Raw genomic sequence first — 21,512 nt, forward strand, 5'->3', positions numbered from 1 at the left:
TCAGCAGCAATATCCTTTTGTAATCATTTTTTGTATTAGTTTATTGGTGTCTTACATCACATCAAAGGAATTCTGGCCCTTTCTTCCTTACAAAACTGCTTCAGCTCATTGATGAAGGGCGGTATGAGGGCCTTAATTTATGCACTGCTCTGCAAGTTCCACCACAACAACTCAAGGAGCTGTGACTTTGAGTTGGCCATTAAAAAACCCAGATTATTTTATTTCAGCCATCCAGCCATTTAGGCATAGATTTATGGGTGTGCTTTACACCATTGTCCTGTTGCATGATCTATTTTTGTTGGACAGATGGACATTTTTCTCTCGAATACGCTGGTTTACGGTTCAAGGTAAACTTGATTGTGATTGTGAGGTGTCCAGGTCCTGTGGCAGCAACCTGTGTTTGGTTTTCATAAAACATGGTATTGTACATTATGACCAAACAGCTTGTCTGGTGTTCCGATCTTGTTATTCTTCTTAATGGTCTTGTTATTGATTGCTCGGTTATGTTAATTTTGGAGCGAGGAAGGGTTTTTCTCCTGGTCACCCTTCCATGAAGGCATGCGTGGTCATTTACAGAGGCCTATACCTAGGTCCCTGGATGTAGCTTTAGGATTATTTGCAATTTCTCAGAGCATCACCATTGTCTAAATTTATGTAGATTGGCAGCTGTCTTGAATGCTCTCCATTTGTTAATGATCGTTTTCACAGTGGAATGATTGCTTATTTTCTTTAGCCTTATAACCCTTATCAGACTGAGGAATGCATGCTGTGTTAACGCAAACCTGAATGCTCCATTCCAGGGGGGTGTACTACAAAATGAGTTTAACATACCCAGGGTACTACGAAGGTGGTTTACAACTTGCTAAGTCAGGACAGGCTTTGTTAACCAAGAGCTGTGTGCGTTTGCGTAAAGGTGGCTGTGTAAGCAAAAATGAGCCTATAGCAGTGCAGCTTGGGCCATAGGCTACTTGAGCGACATATTTCTCACATGAACAAATATAATGGATGGATACGAAGTTAGGACATGAAACACTCATCAGCAAATAGCAAAAAGTAACATTGATTCTGCCAACAATGCCAGTGACAAGGGTTGGCAAATATTGCTAATAGTGTAAATTTGTTAGTTATAAACTTATTTAGGCTATCGTGCCATTCTTAACAAATAAATCTACAATCTCACAAACTGTCCTACAGTTTATTTTAGGCTACACATTTCAGAGCTCCTAAAATCTAACTTGTAAATGTAATATAAGATATTTAAAATGAGTATGCCTGAAGCTAAAATGGTTTATTCTTAAACTCATACCAAAATGAATTCTTAAACTCAAGTATCTCATAATTAAGGGAAATACATATTGATGCACAGGGTTCAAGAAGCTTGCATTATGTTGGCTACTGTATTCTCTCTAGCTTATATGTTTCATATGGTGTAACCACAGAGAAAGCCAGCTGATTCATTTGGGCTCCTCGTCGCAAAAAACACCCCAACCTCTACAGGAGTGTCTTGGAGAGACGTCCATTTCCAAGGAGTTGATTGGTCAAAGGGTGGTGCTTTATATGTTTCAAGCCCATAGCCTGAACATAACCTGCCCTGGACCAGGTTAGTCGTGCAGCATATGTTTCCCTAGCGATATACCCAGATTTAACATAACTCAGTTTCCTAGTACTGGACACCCAGGGTTAGAGCTTAAGTTACATTGCTAACCCCGTAATCTTGCTTTGTAGTATACCCCCCAGGGCCCTATTTCATATACTTCGCTAACTCGGTTAGCCCAATTAGATTGTTGATGGTTTGGGATAAAGTCAGGATGTTCGGTTTCATAAATTTCACAATTTAGACAGGCTTGTTGCTGGGACAACAGTGTCACAAACCTGCAATACTAGGGGCGACATGGCTCAGGCAGTAAGAGCAGTTGTCTGGCAGTCGGAGGGTTGCTGGTTCGATCCCCCGCCCAGGCTGTGTCGAAGTGTCCCTGAGCAAGACACCTAACCCCCAAATGCTCCTGACGAGCTGGCAGCCAATCGCCGTTGGTGTGTGTGTGTATGAATGGGTGAATGAGAAGCATCAATTGTACAGTGATTTAGATAAAGGCGCTATATAAATGCCAACCATTTACCATTCAATACTCTAGGTTTATGCTTAAGTTAGGAGGATAACATGTGCGTAGCTTACATATACCACCTGGTGAAATCACACTCAGACAGCAGAAATTAGCTCAGCTTTTGTAAGCGAGGTTGTTGTCGATGAACGAGCCATCTTTGTAAGAAAAGCATTTAGAATGAAAAAAAGAATTCTGAACATTAACACCTTTTAAGGCTATTTTTATGAACGTCTCTGATTTAGTTGTGAGGGAATAATTTACCTTTATAACATTTATTAAAAAATGTATATTTCCAGCGCATGGTAAGTCATGAAAAATTTTATCATTTTATATTTCATTGCGCTGCCATTATTAGAAAATAGGTAAATCAAAGTATTATTACGAATTTAATTTATCTGCAAATATTTTATTTTTATCAAACATTTCAAGTCTTCTGAAAGTCCGGGAGTCTTTTGGATTGAGGCATGAGCTTCCTGCCCAGGAGAGGAAATATGCTGGTAGAATCTTCCAAAAATATAAGCAGTAACATTAATACTGTGCAGTGGGACCCAGCTATCATGGCCAGCCAGCTGACATACAAAACTGAGCACTCTGATTCACTCTGTGAATGTGCTTACGTTGAACCGCCCTCCACCATTGGCTGTGGCAATTAGAACAAATTTTCAACCAATGACCTTGAATTATTGTACAGCTGAACAATGTTTTGGAACAGAGTTTTGGTCCGTCAACTGTATATTTTGATTTCAGGACTATAGACACAGGCAGAATCTGAGTCAACATGTCATTGAGCCTTTTTTTAATGATAGGAAGGGATTGTAACAATGGTCTTGTAACAATGTTTTAACACAGAAATCTTACCCAGTTTTATTTTTTAAGGCATTGTTGACTCGTTAATGGAAGGGACAGTGCTAAGCTAAGGTTCTGTTTGCTCCCTCATCAGAACTGCATTCAAATAAGGGGACTGGGTTTTTACATCCCTAAGGAGACACAGGCAATATACAGGTCATGCAAATTGTCAGTGTGTAATGGAGCTTTACTCTGTATCCTCCCAAGACCTAACAATTATTTCTGTACCTTGTTGGGGTCCCTTGATCTCAAGAACCATATTCTACTACACTGAAAACTGCACTACAAGTGACAGTCAATAACAATAAAATGTATTATATTTTTTAATAGAGTCTGCTGTGTTGTGATACAAGACTATTGTGTTATGTCAAAAATTGAAATACTTCTCTCAGAAGGTTACGAAATGGTTTGTGGGAATGGGTGTGAACTGTGAACAGACGATTGGAACTACTGGAACAGACCTGTGACATGATACCAGCAGGAAGGCTCTACTGTGGTCTTGAAGCCATGTATACTCAGGGCACCAAGAGATTGCATATGTTGGACACAAAGTATATTCAATAGTTATGATTTAAATGTGGTACCATCACTTTTCAGTTCATATTTTTGTGCAATAATTTTCCCCAATAACAGTTTAATTAACATTCAACTATGAAACTGGTTGGAGTCAATTATATAAATACAGTTCTGAATGAAAACCCTCCATGGATCATACAATTCAGATCTCTATCGTGACTGGCCACATCAGTGAAAAATCATTTGTTATATTATTATACATAAGTACACAATTGTTGTTCTTTGTTCATATGTTGAAATAAATTCAGTTATGCAAGTTATTTTAACGCTGTTTCTCGATTTTTGCTTTCTCTCTATGCATTAATGGACTCCAAATCAATTTTGTAAAAACATTTGACCAAGGTTAAACTTTCTGTTGATGGGTTGGTATGCACCCAAATGTCCCATGTCTTGTCTTTCCAGTGTCTAGAAAGGTATTCTATAAAGATAATATATCTTAAACTAGTTTATTGAAACAGGCCATCTGCATGTATTGTGTAATTGTGCATTACAAACGTTTATTAATGTGGTCGCTCAAGGTAGGTTTCGAATTAAAGCCTTCAATCTTCCACTGCTGACGAGCTTGCACTCTGGTTCCTGACGAAACTGACCCGACCGTGGGGCAATGAAATCAGGGAGAGTGTAGCGGTTCATTTGGCAAGATAGATTATGTTGTTCCATCAAAATATTACTTTTCCTTTTCAGTATTCCGACTTAGATTTATTCACGTGACCATCACATATCATCGAACTTCTTTGAAAATGCAAATTGCCTTTGTCACACTGTCATAGGCTACAGCCGGCTACGTGACCACTGAATGGACAGGGCGTTCATATATTCTGTTATAGGTATTCATTGCGCTTAATCGACTTTGTTACCCCGACATGCTAATAATTGTAATTAAAACAAGATCGGAGACGATTAAATCATTAGACTGCAAAATTTCCGTCTACCTCAAAGACCATTCTCTGTACGCCGTTGGTCTATTGGTTGTGGTTGCAGGACCCAGTAGGCTATGTTCCATAATAGAAATGGGAGCATTATGTATTCAGAGACACATGTTTGCCATGGCTCCGACTGTCTAATTAGACAGTTTAACATTGATGTGAATGAAATCTCTTTTTCCAGTTTGGCAACTGTTAAGTTCAATCCAGTTAAAATAACAGCCGAACACTGACTGAGATCAATAAAAACGTGGGGATACTTCACGATTTTACACATCAAAATATACAAATATTAGCATTTTCAAAATCAACTTCCCTCCATGTTTGAATCATTCTCAGTCCCCGGCGGATAACATATAGTGATGCCCAGCATTACTATCAATAAACAGGATGTAGTGACCATACATAGCACAGTACAGATCATATATCCATGCAGGACAAACCTGTTCACTGAACTATCTAGCTAGATTTAGGAACAGGCGGAAAACTGAGAGGAGACGAGACAGGAGGGAGGTGGAAGCGCTTACACGGACCGAAAGTGAACAGGATTTGTTGTTGAAGGATTTTACAGTTTTGTGAAAATGAAGGAAAAGGATTTAATTGAGACGGCAAAAATGCAGGGGAATATGATGGTAAGTGTAAAGTGCTGGTCTTTGTTGTGATTTTCACCTTAAACGATTTAATTTGCATGATGCATTGGCGAGAATGATGCCCCCATTCGAAGTAAGCATTTAACTGTATTTGTGTTTACCTATTCCGACGGCTCTGCAACTGTCGCGGAAGAAGGTTTGTGTTTGTAATAAAAATCACGCTTTATTTTACACACGTTTTTTTAGTTCGTTGCAGAAATGGTAAGAAGGATCATTCATTTCAGATGGTTAGTAATTCGGAAAGGCGAGCCATCTCCGGCGGATTAGGGAAGACGTGATGGTAACGATATAAAATGATGGTATAAAACAAGAAACACTTGTATTCTTTAAAAGTCAAAATCGTTTCCTTTCAAATAGCCTACGATAAATTAAATGCGAATTGCGTTGCCTCGTAATTACCCAAAGCCATGACAGCTTTGAAAAATTAAACTTTCTAAGTTGTTTTACTCATGTGAAAAACTGATTGATTTAAATGCTGAGTTAAATAGTTTGACCTTTTACTGCTTTTATGTTGACTTATTATGCTTGGCGGGCAAAAGTGACCTTTTGTGCACCCTCCTTTTCTGCTGGGAGAGAAGTCATTAAAATTTTACCACGCCTTAAGCTGCGAATGCTAATGTTGGTATATTACAGTTACCAGTGATACGGAATTTAGTCTGGTGGAAACATGGGATACGAGTAGAATATTAGAGTATTTTGTCTGCCTAAGGTTTCTCTGAACTATAACTGTTTCCGAAAGCGTTTTGCAGATGCAAAAATACACTGAAGTGGTACAGATATAAGGCCTTCTATAATGTCTAGACTTCGCTCGACTGTGCTATCCTAGAGTATTTTTGTTTTACGTAGAATACACCGAAAAGAATCCCAATGGCACTGAGATGAAGACAGCATTTTTGATGTGTCATTCTGAAAGTCAAGGCAGTGAATGTTGGTAATGTTAAATTCAGAAATATCCTACGGCAGTTGACAGCAAGTGATATAGTATATAGTAGAATAAATCCAGTGTACAGCAGAGTCAGATCTTGATTAAGTTTTCCTAAACATTTTCAAAACCATGTAATCTCATTGATCTGTCTCAAATTGCTAAAATTTCCCTCCCATTTCTTGAAACTCATTTGTAATACACCCACTACCCATTGTGACTGGTTTCCAGATTATTAGCCTAATTTTAGGAAATGCACATCTCTCATAGATTACAACTACAAACCCATGGCTGCGTAATGAGTGCTTATGTGTTGATAAACTGAACCATGGCTGGTATAAGCCAAGCCGAACCCAGCATGATAAAGCCAATTGTGTCCCACATGTGTGGACTCCTGGTCAGAGGTGGAAAGTTCAGGGTCAGAAAGTTAAAGTATTTGCATGTTTTTCTTCCACCCTTCCACTCATTCACTTCACTGTTTAGCTAGATCTCCTGGCTGAAGAATTGTGCTAATTAGCAAATGCAGGTGGTTGGAATTAAATACTGGGTAGAACTTCTATATTTTGAACCTGCTGATCATAGTTAATGACTTAATAGTGACTTAAATTGCATGTTGAGGATGTACTGTAGGGTTCAGGTGGGTGTTTGTGATCTACATGGCGATAGAAACCCTCTGGGCCTAACCACCACCCTTCTCCCTCCATAAAGGATTGTTAAGTGAGGCCTTACGAAACATTCAAATGTAAAATAGATGGTTATATTTCTGCTGTGTTTGCATGCTACTTTGCAATCTTAAATGGGCCATACAGTACATAAATAACTTAATTTTACAAAATGGTTGTGTTTTCCACTCTTGACTTTGCTGAGACTGGACCCTTGAAAAGGCTATTCTGAATCACTTCTGCATATGGTAAACATAACAGTGTGAATGCACCAGCTGGGGAATTTACGTAAGTGGAGTAAGTACCACCGAGCAAATCAATGGTGGTATGTAAATAAATGGAAAAAAAGCCTCTACCCCAGAAATCAGATGTAAATCAGATGTAAATACTGAATCTCTAGAGACCGTACACTGTCTTGTGCGGTTAATCTAGCAGCAGGATACACCATTTCACTTTGAGCATCGTTCTTCCGGGGGACTGCAGGCAATTTTCAGTAAAAATTTAGTTGACATCATGCCACTATTTTATCACTTTGATAATATTATATTCTTTTTTGACAGTGCATAGGTCCAGTCAAGAGTGGACACATCCACAAAAACCCCATAATCTCTCCAGGCTCACAAAAAAGTTAAATGAGCAAAAAATTATGATTAAAGTCATAGCCATTTTCAAAATACCAGAAAGCTGCTTTGTGGGTTATCTCACAAAACCAGGTTTAAAACCCAGATTTGTCCTTTTATTTAATTGGCAAGAAGCCTGTGGCTAACAACAGCTAATGACATTAGCCTATATGTTTAAGCTGTTAACGCCGCTTCTGTAATGTGATATTAAAAGTGAAACCAAATGATTATGATCAACTAGGTAGTCTGGTAAGTTAGTTTAGCTAGTTTCCATGGTTATGGATCATGCCGTGGGATCTAATAAGATGAAAGAAGATGAGAGGGACTGGTATCCTCAGGTGATTCAGGTGGATCATCTGTCCATAAGGACAGCACTCGAGTCATGTTTGGTTTATTTTTGCCATTACACTAAATACTAAAATAGCAATTATATATGATGGCTCCATATTCAGAGCAAGGGCAGATGCAGTTTTGCTTTCCTCCTCGAAGGGCTATGCCAACATGCCTATGACGCATTGCCGACTGGATCTACAGTGCTTCAGAAAGTATTCAGACCCCTTCACTTTTTGCACATTCTATCGATTTAATTTAAAATAGAGAATAAACTATTTTGACCATCAATCTACTGACAAAAGCCCATAATGATGTAAAGTGAAAACAACTCATTTCAGTGTAACACTGAAATCTCTCATTTATATAAGTATTCAGACCCTTAATTCAGTACTTCGTAGAAGCCTTTGGCAGAAATTACAGCTTTGAGTCTTCTTGGGTAAGTCTCTACAAGCTTTGCACACCTGGACTCAGGCAGTTTATCCCATTCTTCCATGCAGATCCTCTCAAGCTTCATCACATTGGATGGGAAGCGTCTGAACTGCAATCTTCATTACATTTACCACAGTAGGACTCCAATCAAGTTCTAGACACATCTCAAGGATAATTAAAGCAAACAGGATGCACCAGACCACAATTTGGAGTGCCACAGCACTCAGAATACTTGTGTAAATGAGAGATTTCAGCATTAGATTTTTAATAAATCTGCAAAAATGTCTAAAAACATGTCTGGATGAGTGTAATAATTGTCATAATTGAGTGTAGATTTATGGGCAAAATCTGTATCCATTAAAAATTAAATCTACAACACGATACAGTGTGCAAAAAGTGAAGGGGTCTGAATATTTTCTGAAGCCACAGTATGTCACCATTATTATTAAGTTTGACATTGAATTGTGGGCTTAAAATAATAAGGAATGGTTGCCGTTGTTTTACTTGCAATACCACCTTTAGCTCCTTTATATTTAGGAAACTATATTCATACACATTCTAGAGCTTGGCTGGATATGGATATGAGGTTAAAGTGCAGACTGTCACCTTTAATTAAAGGCAAGCAATATGCTTACCAAAACAAACTGTTTGGAACATCATTAAGAAGAAAGAGAGCACAAAAATTGTACCACTGTCCCAATATTAAGGATTTCACTGTATTATAGACATAACACTTGGTATTTCAGATTAAATATCTGTACCAAACAGTGTTATTTAATTTCCAAATGTTTTGCTTTCATAATGTCTGTAATTAATTTTGATACATGGTTCATTTAAATTGCCTTTGCACATGGAAGGTCAGAATTCTGAATTGGTTCTCCGACATTTGAGCCATTGGTTGTGATTTTTCAGTGTGTCAGGAATTGAACCTTCACCAGTCTGAGTAAGAAATTGATTGAGAAATTGTGTCCTCTTCAGTTGGAGGAGACATCCTTTTGTATCCTTTTCTCGTTTCTTTCCTGGCAAGCTGCAATTGGAGGGGTCTTTCTTAAACCCCGTTTGAAAATGATGGGAATCATGGGTCTATTGTGCACAGCAGTGCTTCTCTGTTGATGAATTGCTGATTGTGGAAAATGTACAGTTTGTGTGTACGTATATATGTATGTATGTATGTGCATGTGTGTGTCTGTGCAACTGATTGTGACATTTAGATCATCAGAGATGGATGTGTTAAGAGCTTATTAGCTTATTTGAAATTGTAGTTTTTAAGTGTATATCAAGGACACATTGTGCCTGAGTCCCCAGGCAGGGACTTGATCTCAACCCCATGACATCAAGGCAATCATCCAATGAGAAAAGAGACCAGGGTATTTCACTTGTCAAGCTAATTGTCTCTCTTATCAGGAGTTGTGCTGTGTCATTGATAAGTGAGCACTTACTTTAGTGCTTCCAGATTTTCGCCATATAATACAATCACAGTTACTGTGGTTGCTTAGTGGGAAATAGTGTTGCATTAGCACATTATATGAGACTGTTAAAAGAAGATAATAGTTTTGACCAGTTGACCACTTTCATACATAATTTGAATGCGTTTCAAATTTAGATATGTTAAGTATTATTTTGGTTTTACTCTGAAATGCTGAAATGAGCCAATACTGTTAATTGTGGTTTTGTATTTAAACATGTCCAACAGGTCCCAGAAAAGACACCAGTCAGCTCAATTGGGTTCAACACATGGCCATATTCCTGGCCTATCATGAGGAACATGTTGGTAGAAAGCTGTAATATCCATTTTTCTCAAGGGATTATGAAAGTCAATGGCTGTAATCTCCGGCATAACCTCAAAGAGGAGGTCTATATTAAAAATGAAATGTGATTAAGTGAAATTAAGGGGCTCTTTGTGTTCCCTCACCAGATAAAAACCACCACCCATAAGCCAGTCTCTGACAAGATGAAGGCTCTCTGATATTCCCTTTGTTCACGGTGACAGGTTTAAAGTGGATTTCAATCGCACATTTGCAGTCTTGCTTTTAATGGCAGAATCCAAGGAGTCATTGGGGAATAAAATTTCGGCCGGCATCACAAAACGGGATTCTCATCCCTCTTGTCCCTTGGGCTGTCGCTTTAGTGTTGATGGAGGAGCATATCGCACTAAATGTCGGTTTGTATTCACTATGACTTTTTGCGCTTGTTTATCGGTTTGCGTTTGGCCTGTGGCAGTTAGACCATTCCGGAAAAGCGGCCTGATTTATTGTGACCTTTACATGAGATGTCATTTCTCGAAGTGCCCGGACGTCGTGAATTTTATTATGCATCTTAGGAACAATCACCCGTATTGCTCTTCTAAATGGTTATGGATGACTGAGGGTTGGCTGAGTGGGGTGGCATATTCTATCTAACTTCCCTTCATTTTGGTAAGAAATTCAAGCAAGTTTTTTTCTATTCTGACTGTAGATATACGGTGTATATAGATTTCAACAAAAATAGTTGAAAAATGTTTTCATTGTTGATGAGTAATCTGGTGTTTTACAAAGACCACGATTCAATAAGCATTTGTCCATAAAACATTGACTTAGAAGGAATAGTTGCAAACAAATACTGTGGTGTTTGAAATCATTGGTGATTGTTGAACTCAATTCTCTGTTTATAAAAAATGTGAATACAATGATTGTGAATCAGATAAGCCCACAGTTCATTTTGACACATTCTACGCTCCTGTTTATACTCAATCCAAGTTACTGAACGTGCAGAAAACAGAGTTAATTTTTGCAATAAAACCAAGACTCCTAAGGTAGCTGTGGTTGATTTGTGTTGTACCAGTGGACAAAACATCTGAATGACTGCAAAAAGCACTTTGATTTCTAAATCAGTGTGTTATTTATAACCAGTCTCTTACCTGCTAGATAGACTTGAACTCTGCTAAAAGGTTCATCTATGATACCCTTCTCTCAAAATGCCAGGGATAAAGCCAGATCAGCTCACTTGTAGCACTGTAAGCCCTGAGTCTTTGATTTGGTTCTTTGTCAGTGACTCAGCTTGACACAAAGAGGAGCGTTTGGAAAAAAAGGTAAAATGCCCCTCTTTAGCACTCATAATCCTCCTTTCCTTTTTCTATTGACTGCTTTTGAAACCATTGTAGCTAACTGGCTCTGTATTTTTCATGTTAGCTGCCACAAAAAATCTCACAGCCACACTGCAGCTACTGTTTTTCAGAATGGCCTTCTGGGAGATGGAATAGGCACTACGCTGGCAATATTAAATTCACACAATTTTCTGATGGTGTATTTTCTAATGGTCATGTTTCTAATCCAATTTTCACTGGACACATTTCTATGTCAACTCAATATATTTATCTGTAGTTTCCCCCTCTTGGGCTAGTTGGCAGCTGTGGTAGTCCGTGCCATTGGCTCGATTAGCCGAAGGTATTGTGCTTGGTAAGCTGATTGGCTTGTTTCACGAATTGAGACACACAATCAACTCTTTGGTCTAATGTTATCAGATTGCTGTTTGTGTTTAGCACTTCTGAGAGTAACCAAGGCTTGACAGCAGTGTGCAGGGGGTCAAGAATGCTCTACCGGCACTCAAATAATCCGGCCCATTTACATAATTAATGTCAACACTTTGATGTTGGTTGATGTGTATCTTCAAGAGGGTTCATTCTTTTTTTTAACACCGTACTTGAGGAAATAATTAAGCAGTTTTTTTTCTTTTTACCTTTAACCACATATGCTAAGTAAGACATTTGTAAAATAACTTTCTTTGCAGTGTAACATAACTGCTGTATACTCAATGCTGAAGTATCAACCTCTTATGGGCAGATGCGACCAGCGCGTTACATCTCCCTTAACAGACGGATGCGACCTGCGTGTTACATCTCCCTTAACAGACAGATGTGACCTGTGCGTTACATCTCCCTTAACAGACAGATGCGACCTGCACGTTACATCTCCCTTAACAGACGGATGTGACCTGCACGTTACATCTCCCTTAACAGAGGGATGTGACCTGCGCGTTACATCTCCCTTGACAGACGGATGCGACCTGCACGTTACATCTCCCTTAACAGATGGATGTGACCTGCACGTTACATCTCCCTTAACAGACGGATGTGACCTGCGCGTTACATCTCCCTTAACAGACGGATGCGACCTGCACGTTACATCTCCCTTAACAGACGGATGCGACCTGCACGTTACATCTCCCATAACAGATTACAGCGTCGTATTTGAGACGCATGACCGTTGAAATACATTGTGATTCCTAGGCTTTCTATGGGTTGTCTTTAGGGTGCCTTAGTCCATAATAGATTTATGGTGAAATGATCACGTGGAGCAATCAATAACAACAACGACCGCTAACATTTAGGGCCATATGTAATTTCAGTTCATTGTTTAGTTCCAGACAGATGTGCCTATGTCAGGGCTGACAGTGAATAGCTAACAAAGTCATGAAAATGACTTTGTTACTCTTGCGCCAATGATAGAAAAATCATGGCTACCATAAAAATCCTAGCACAGTAAAGGTGTTCCCTCTCCCTTGCTCCCACCTCGGTTTGTTGCACGTTCTTGCTTAGTCCCAAGCAATCAATCATAACTCAGCCAGCCAAGACCAGGCTGAGTTCCTCGCAAAATAATGAGTTTACAATAGATGAATATTTCATGGGGAGTCTTGCTTCCCTGTCTTAAACCAGCCTGTGTGTTTGCCTCCTGAAATTTATTGAGACTTAGGAGCAGAAATATTTTTGTTGAAGGGTCATGCTGAAAGGTCATCTTTCACCACCCCTGCTTGCAAAAACTAGTCAGTAGAAGGATTGAGAATCGTACACTGGAATTGTGGGAGGTATTGACTCACTTACACTGACCCCATTTATTTATTTCAATGTGAGAAACATTTCGCAGTTAGTGTGAGAGCAGTATGGTGCTATGCTTTAATTTTCAGGTTTCTGATTTCTAGTTTATTTCATTCACTGCCACTTGGTTGACTGATAGTCAACATGCTGGCAGACCAGGGCACCTTTATCACAAAGCAGGAATACTGAATTAGCTGGATAACTGCACTAAAATCTGGAACCCTCTCAAATATGGAACATGGATGGAAGTAAAAAAAGAGCTGTTCAGTGCATTTGCCCAGCTAACTCAGTCATCCTGCTCTGTAATACAGGCCACAGAGTTCACATAACAAATGATGATGTATGCAATTAGGGGCTAATTTGGCAGCCTGTTTTAAAGATGCTAACGAGGGAGGGAGAGGGAGAGGAAGTGACAGAGGGACTAGGGGGAGAAATAAAGAGAGAAGGAAAAAGAACAGAGATTGAGAGTAAGATTAATTATTAACAATTAAGATAATAATAACGTAGCATTAATATTAATCATACTTAATGTTGCAGAGGTCATAACAATATTTTTTTTTGATTTGTATAGATATAATACTGATAATTCACAGATTTTACTTCATTGCTTATTTCTAAGGTTTTAATATCCAGTGGTCACAAATCTCTGAGGATAAAGCATTTTTATTTGAGTAGGAGGGAGAGAGAGTGAGAGAGAGAGGGGGAGAGAGAGAGTGAAAATGCAAATGTGCAAATGGAAGCACTTAGGCTGCATGTTTGTATGTATGTGTTGGTGGGTGGGTGGGTGCACATGCGCATGTAAAGACCATAGAGCATATTTCAAGATCATTTAAATTCTAAGTTTTACACCACATGCAATGGACTAATAGGAGCAAAGGGGTGAGGGGTGAAGCCCATGCTTTTTCGGGTGGAGAAGAGGAACATCTTTGTGCTGCACATTCCCCTGATCTGAGCTCATTAGAACTGGGCTGCCATGAGCCAGTTCCCAGTACTTACTCCTTGAGTTTAATTATATTTTATGGCCGGGTATGTGCGTATTTGCAAAATGATAAAACCCCAGACACTTATTGTCTGTAATTGCCTTGTTTGAATAGAATCGGGTGCTTGCCGACTTGTCTGGTATACTATGGAGAGCCAGGCCAGACAATAAGATGGAGAGAGGGAAAGAGACAGAGGAACAGAGAAGCTCTGATTTAAATGCTTTTTCTGAGCACGTGAAGCACTGTCATCTGTAGAATATTGTAGTTTGCAGATAACATCCCTATGATTATTTGAGTGGGGATAGTTGATAATAGTGGAGCTTAGTAAAAAGTATGCTAAAAAGTAGTCACATCCCGGGGCATGGTTGCATCTTATTGTTGATAGTGTGGTGAGGTGGTGTTTTCATTGGTGCAGCCGGGTTTTTGTAGTAGGAGACGGGCGGTGCTTTGATCATCTAGCAATCAAAGCAGTGCTGGTGTAAGATGAGGTGGAAAGAATGTATTTTTTAAACAAAATATGTGACCTCGACATGATATCCTCATATTTCTGATGTTGGAAGTTTCCAGGTTGTCTTTTGGTAGGCCTGAGTATCTCTTTAATATGAACAGAAACAGTACTGCTACCAACAATTCTGCTACCATACCCAAAATGATTTCTATTGAACATTTCAGCTCAGCAGAAAGGAACTGTGGGGGGGAGGGGGCTGTGGGGCGATATGATGAATCACTCTTTTTAATGGAATTCTACATTTTTGTCTCCCTAAAGCAAGGCATTGTTGATGACCCTTTTCGGGAAATCAATTTATACTTTCAGCGAGGAAGTCTGCGTCTGCAGTGCACATACAGAGCTTTCTGCACCATGGTGGCCTTTCATGGACTCAGCTTTGGAGAGAGAACGTTACATTTTTTACATTTTATTTTACGTTATTTTGAGGTAAATGCCGGCTCAGTTCAGAAGTTCAGAATGGGGAGTGTCAAAATCAGTTTAGTGCATGTGATTCAGCAAGGCGTGGTTTTGGACTGTAATGAGCTGAAAATGTCAAAAAGGTGTGACAGTGCACTGGCCAATCAGGATGCTTTCCATATTTCCTTAAAATGATCAGTTGCATCAAGTCCATGGGCTCATTGGAATTTCTTATTTTTCTCCTGTTTTTTACTTCCCCTTGCTGCTGACCCGGAAATCGTTAGTTAGGAACTCCTAATCTTTCCTTTGAGCAAGAAAACATCAGTGCATCCTTTGCTTAAGTATTTTTTCAGAAAGCCTGATGTCTAAATGATTGACCTGTGGATCCACCTCTCCCCATCTGCTGCACATTTGCCATGTCCGTGGCTTCAAAGTGACGTTTGAAAGACTTTCCATTTCCCTAATTCACGTTTTTCTTGACTTCCCCATCTTCTTTTCTTTTTCTTACCTCTTTTTCTAACAAGAAAAAGATGAGAAAAATAAGCAATTGTAATGAGCTATAAGTCTTTTCTTTATATACTGTATATTTAGTGCATGATTCACTAGCTGCTGTCATGTTTGATTGTACACCTTCGTAGTTTGATTGTCCTTAGTAGGATACAAAATTCTGAAATATAAACTGAATTTAATTCGCCTTTTGCTAAGCCACACCCTAGAATGCTGACTGGCCAATCACAGCGCAGCCAAGAACAAGCTCCGACAGGGGTCCAACACTTTCATGACAGCGCTCCATTGCCTCTTGTACAGGCGTCTCAGATTTTCGTACTTTTCGACACTCGTTTTTGTGGGCTATAAAATAGTTATGGTTAAACGTTGTGCCTGGGGCACTTGTAACACTGATACTCGTTTCCCAGAGAGGTTGGAGGGGGGTGTGCTTTTTTTCCCTTCCCCAAACCAGTCAAACCCGGACAAGTGTCGCCTGTGGATAAAACTTAGCGATAGCTTAGCTATCACGTAAACACAGTCTGGATTCTATTTTTTGACAACATAAGACTAGCAGCTAGATGTTGACTTTGTTATTCATGATCCATCCAAACACCTAACATTAATATGTTACAGACATGCTATTGATAAGCCCAATTATGTGGGCGCAGAACCCTGAGGAGCTAACCGAAATATCACCTTGTTAATTACAGCTAACGTTGCCTACTTATGGTTATGATACGCTAGCATACAAGGCTACTGGATGCGATGTTATATGTGCTTAGTGCTTTTGCTTTGTAATAAAGACGATAATAGTGAATAGAGACCTACCCAGCTTTACATGAACAGTGTTGCTCCTTGATATCAGTGGCAGCCTCCGTCTCGATCAGCAGGTTACATGGCCATTCACTTTTAGATTGGGATCTATAGGCTTTTGCCTCTATTTTGATCACCTTATTATGTTCATTTTGTGTTACCTGGATGTCCTGTATGTAGCCCTCAAAGGCATACTGTAACCCTTTCTGTCTGCTCCTATCTGAAACTGCATTTGCTGCTTTGTAAAAGCACGACAGCAGTTCAGCTGGAAGAGCTGTCAAACACGCCATGTTGAAACTGAAAGTTTGTCGGACTTAGCAACAATAACTAAGGGGGGCGGGGCTTAGCGAAAGGTCAATTAGGGTATATTGTGTTTATTGTTGACAATTACAAATATGTGTGTGAGATATGTGTGTATATGTGTGTATGTATAAGCTACTGGATGCCTAAAATTTCCCTCGGGATGAATAAAGTATCTATCTATCTATATCTATCTATAATGCTACAGATATATTGTATGAAACATTAGGAACATAGTTTCCTCAATATAAATGTTCCTTAAATTCCTGTGTTTGCTGTGCAGAAACAGTCACCTAAGCATTCTCGATCTGCCTTTATATCCTTAAAATGGAGTTTAAAGGAAATCAATAAAAATACCCCTGCTGTGTTTGAGCCAGTCCACTCCAACCAAATGACCGATCCAGCCCCAAAATACAAGCATTATAAAATAAATGAAACTTATTATTACCAACCTTGGTGCATATGTCATTGAGTGGCTCTGTGCCACTCCAAAATTTCAGCCTGCACTTGAAAAGGCAGAATTGTGCATCAGTAGAAGGCTCTGACGCAAAAGCAAAAGTGTTTGTGTCACAATAGAGCCCGTTGTCTCTGTGAATTTGCAACTTGCTCCCGGCATCTACATTCTGAGCTACTAATACATAAAATTTCAAGGATAAAAACGCTGAAAAAAAAGAGTTCCACTTAGGTATTCTGGCAGGAAAGTAATAAAACATCACATTAAATGCTGTATATATTTATGAGAATACTATTAAGCCGTGCGGCGGGATCAGGGAGCGAGCATTTACCGGGGCACTTTTTCAGGGGAAAGAAATCGATATTCTTGAGAACGAAAGCTGCTGGCAGAAAGGAATCAGAGTTGTCACGGCGATCAGCGTGACATCGGTCTCATGCTTCTCGGCCACACCACCATCAGACAGAAAGGGGATTGTACGCCTTTCACAACTAATTCTTCAGGAGAGGCGGCTGCAGTTGGGCATAGTGCATGGAGCCGGGAAGGCTTGAGCAGGTAAGGTCATTTGTGAAGGGTGAAAGCCCTGAATAAGATCTTCTGCGCCTCTATGTTCAAAAGGGAGGGGAGGTTTATTGAGAGCCAGTTTGCGCACGACTTCGATGCACTCAGAAAGTAGGGCCCTTCACTTGCTCACTCGGCGACTGGTAGATGAAGCGGCACTTTTAGTGAAGTCATTACTTTCCGTTCATTTGGAGAATGAATGAAGGCCGGCTTTGTGGAGAAGTTGTGGTCTGTGACGAGAGCCTATCTTTCTTTGCGTTTAATGTATATTTCTTTTAGTTTGACGCAGATGAAATTGGAAAGTTAGACATTTGAAACCCGTCTCGGTTGTTCTCGAGCTTTGCAAACCCAAACACGAGTTTTATTTTGTAGTTGATAATTCTGACAATGAAAAACTTAAGTTCATGGCCTTTGTACTTTTGATCTCTTATGCCTATCCACTGCCACGTACACACACACACACACACAGACACACATAACCAGTGTACATTTGCACATTCACATATCTCTGGTGCCTTCTTGTGCAGAACATACAATAAAAGGAGTCTTTGAGGCTGGCTTGCTTTGTGAGTAGAGAGAACCGACCTGGCCCAACTCTCTAGTGGTGCACACCTAAAGCTCTCCAGAGAGAGGAAAAAAGACACAGTGGGGCAGAGAGAGGGGAATGGCAGAGAGGGGTTGAAAGATGGAGGGTGGGAGAGAGAGAGATGCTAATTAACATACTGTTTGCATCGTTGTGATTTCTTCAACGTTGTTTGTATTCATGCCTTCTGATGTATCACTTTTCCTATTCCTGGTTTCTATGTGTACGCTTTGGCAATACTTACAGCACCAATGTATTTCATGCCAATAAAGCATTTTAGAATTTTAGAGAGAGAGAAGGAGAGGGAGGCATATGGATAGAGATACGGAGAGAAGAGAGAGGGAAGGAGAGGGAGGCATATGGATAGAGATATGGAGAGAAGAGAGAGAGGGAAAGGAGAGAGAAGGAGAAGGAGAGAGTGGATTGTGCTTTCAGGCTGGCTTAATGAAGCACTGGAGCACCAGCACCTCATGTTGTGCATCCTGCAGCCGTGACAGATGCCTGCCTCACAGGTGCCCCCTGCGTGTAGCCGCGCTTCTATTAATTAACCGCCGGAATGAACAGGAAGTGTATTTTATGAGTGATGGCTAGCACGGGCCCCCCAAAAAGGTCATTACAATCCAGGCTGAATTGTGTGTTGGAAAAACGGGCTTGTTTCCATCCGAGCTGTGAAGGCTTGCAGAAGCACGTAATGAGGGTAATGTTCCACCTGTCCTGACAGTTATTTCCCTGTCCTTATCTTCTGAGGCATCTCTGACATTCCAGCCCATAAGTTTTCCAGTCATGCAGGCAAGAAAACGAATTGCCATCACACCGATAATTTGCAATATTCTACTAATGAACGGTAGGGAACAGTTTCCGACATTGGCTACAAATCAAATCGAATCAAACTTTATTTGTGTAGCACGTTTTGTACAGAAGTTGCAACGCTGCGCACTTCACTCAGAATGAAATGACATTAGAGAGAGATAATGAGATCAGTATCCGTAAGACAGCCTTCAATACATACATAACAAAAGTGAGAATAACAGAGTGTAATAAGGATAATTAAATTGTAAAAAGGGCAAAATCAAAGGCCTAGAATACTGGTGTCATGATCCAGTCCTGGATGGTCGCAGCATCCGTTGGTTTTCAGTGTGTAGTAGTGCCAGTGATTAATTTAAGTCATTGATTGTGTTTGAAGCATCCATACGCCCACACCTTGCTCTCAAGGTCTTAATTGGTGGCTGATTGAAAGGAAGCCACAAAAACCTTCAGGCACTTCTGCCCTCCAGGACTTGAAGATCCTGTATCAGGGTATCAATGGGGCTGAGGTCATCTGAAATGGCAGACATGTACAGCTGGGTATTACCTGCATAGAAAAGGAAACAAATAATCTGCTTGTGGATGTTTCCGACGGGAGCATGTACAAACTGAAGAGAACAGGCTCAAGAGTCTTGTGACATCCACTTTCACTGCGGAGTGGTCAGCCAGTAAACCAAAGAATTCCAAGTTTGTAAGATGGCTGCTGAACCAATTACATACAGTGCCAGAGAGGCCAACCCATATATGAAATATGTCAAGAAGGATTTTGTTGTTGACAGTATCAAAAGCCTAACTGATGTCTCAAAGAACCAAAAGAGAGAGTCTCCCCTTACAAAAAAATTAATGTTCAAAAACCACATGTGAACACCGAGAATGTGAAAAGGAAATGTGAACTACAAAAATAATCCCACTTATAAAATTATAGAGGTAACGATTTCAAGTGTTTTGGTTTCCCTAAAAATGTGGGAACAAAGCCATGTGACATGCTCTCTTCAAATCGTAACATTTTAATTGATATGTGAAAATGTTCCAGTGAATTCACCAGCGTAATTGTGATTTTCATGAGTAATTTTTTGTTTAAGGTCTTTGCATCAGGACAGAGTCAAAGATCATCTTTGATCAAAGATCATGACTTTAGCTAGGTCCGGGTCTGTGCTGTGCACAGCAGGAAAACCGGATTGGAGCTTCTCAGACATGTTATTTGTTATCACTCTTCACTCTCATGCTGAAAAAAAAACTGCTTCTCTAGAAGGAAGGTTTGGTGGGAGATGGATCTGCAATTACTAAGAATGAAGTAATAAGTTTTCCAGTCATGCAGGCAAGTAAACTAATTGCCATCGCACCGATAATTTCCAATATTCCACGAATGAACGGTAGAGAACGGTTCCGACATGGGTTACAAATCAAAACGAATCAAACTTTATTTGTGTAGCACGTTTTGTACAGAAGTTGCAATGCTGTGCACTTCACTCAGAATGAAATGACATTAGAGACAGATAATGAGATCAGTATCCGTAAATAGCCTTCAATACATACATAACAAAAGTGAGAATAACAGAGTGTAATAAGGATAATTAAATTGTAAAAAGGGCAAAATCAAGGGTCTAGAACACAGGTGTCATGATCCAGTCCTGGAGGTTTGCAGCATCTGTTGGTTTTCAGTGTGTAATAGTCAAAGATCATCTTTGAACGAAGATCATGACTTTAGCTAGGTCCGGTTCTGCGCTGTGCACAGCAGGAATACCGGATTGGAGCTTCTCAGACATGTTATTTGTTATCAGGAAATCACTTTTCACTCTCATGATGAAAAAAAAACTGCTTCTCTAGAAGGAAGGTTAGGTGGGAGATGGATCTGCAATTACTAAGAATGAAGAAATCCAAGGTGCTCTTTTGTTGGACAGGTTGTGTAGTTACAGATTTAATTGTGGTCAGAAGGACAGATAGATGGCCTAATGTTGGTTACTATCGTACTGAGTAAGTTCTTATTGACTATGGTAAAGATTAATCTGATGGCCTCTTGGAGATAACGTGTCAAGGGAAAGGAAAGAATCTCTTGAAATCAACAGCCACAGCCTTTTGGCTCATTCCAATTGCTCATTTTTCTCCTTTTCCTGATTTACCCGGAAATCGATCGAGGTCCGGAATCTTTAAGAACATTGAACCCATTAAATGTTCTTTCTAGGAGCCAGAAATAGAAGTTAGGAACTCCCAATCTTTCATTTGAGCAAGAAAAAACAGCAGCATATTCTTTGTGGAATTATTTCTTCGGAAAGTACGGTCAAAGTCACTTATATCCCATTTTTTCCCCCATTTTGATGGTTGATGTGAACATTAACTGAAGCTCCTGACCCATATCTACATGATTGTATACATTGCACTGCTGCAACTCAATTGGCTGATTAGATAATTGCATGAATATGTGTAGGTGTAATAAAACTTTAAAGTTCCTAATAAAGTGCTCGGTGAGTGTATATATATAAAAGATTGACCTGGGATCCACCTCTTCCCATCTGCCACGCATCTGCCCCTTCTGTAACTGGCTTCGAACTGACATTTGAAGGAGCAATAACATTCCATTTGCTTAATTCACATTTTCTCGAATTCCCTGTATTCACTTCTATTTTATAGCTTCTTTTTTAGGCTCTTCTGATAGGTGGAGCACAAAGTGGAAAAAGGAGCAATAAAAAGAAAACAGAGGAGAAAAATAAGCAATTGCAA

At 39.7% G+C, this 21,512-nt stretch overlaps 1 protein-coding gene across 2 annotated transcripts in view; it reads left to right on the plus strand.

Annotated features, from left to right (window-relative positions):
• dpp6a (dipeptidyl-peptidase 6a) overlaps positions 1–21,512 on the plus strand; it is a 301,074-nt gene that overhangs the window by 25,091 nt on the left and 254,471 nt on the right. Inside the window, exon 1 of one of the 2 annotated variants that reach the window (XM_061239159.1) lies at positions 4,944–5,079. The exons of the other annotated variant lie outside the window; for it this stretch is intronic. Coding sequence (XP_061095143.1) covers positions 5,029–5,079 — 51 coding nt within the window. The 5' untranslated portion in view covers positions 4,944–5,028. Of the gene's footprint in view, positions 1–4,943; positions 5,080–21,512 lie in introns of those variants that run through there. 2 annotated transcript variants of the gene reach the window in all.

The sequence above is a fragment of the Conger conger genome, chromosome 4, assembly GCF_963514075.1.
Source record: "Conger conger chromosome 4, fConCon1.1, whole genome shotgun sequence".
In the NCBI taxonomy this organism is placed as follows: domain Eukaryota; kingdom Metazoa; phylum Chordata; class Actinopteri; order Anguilliformes; family Congridae; genus Conger; species Conger conger.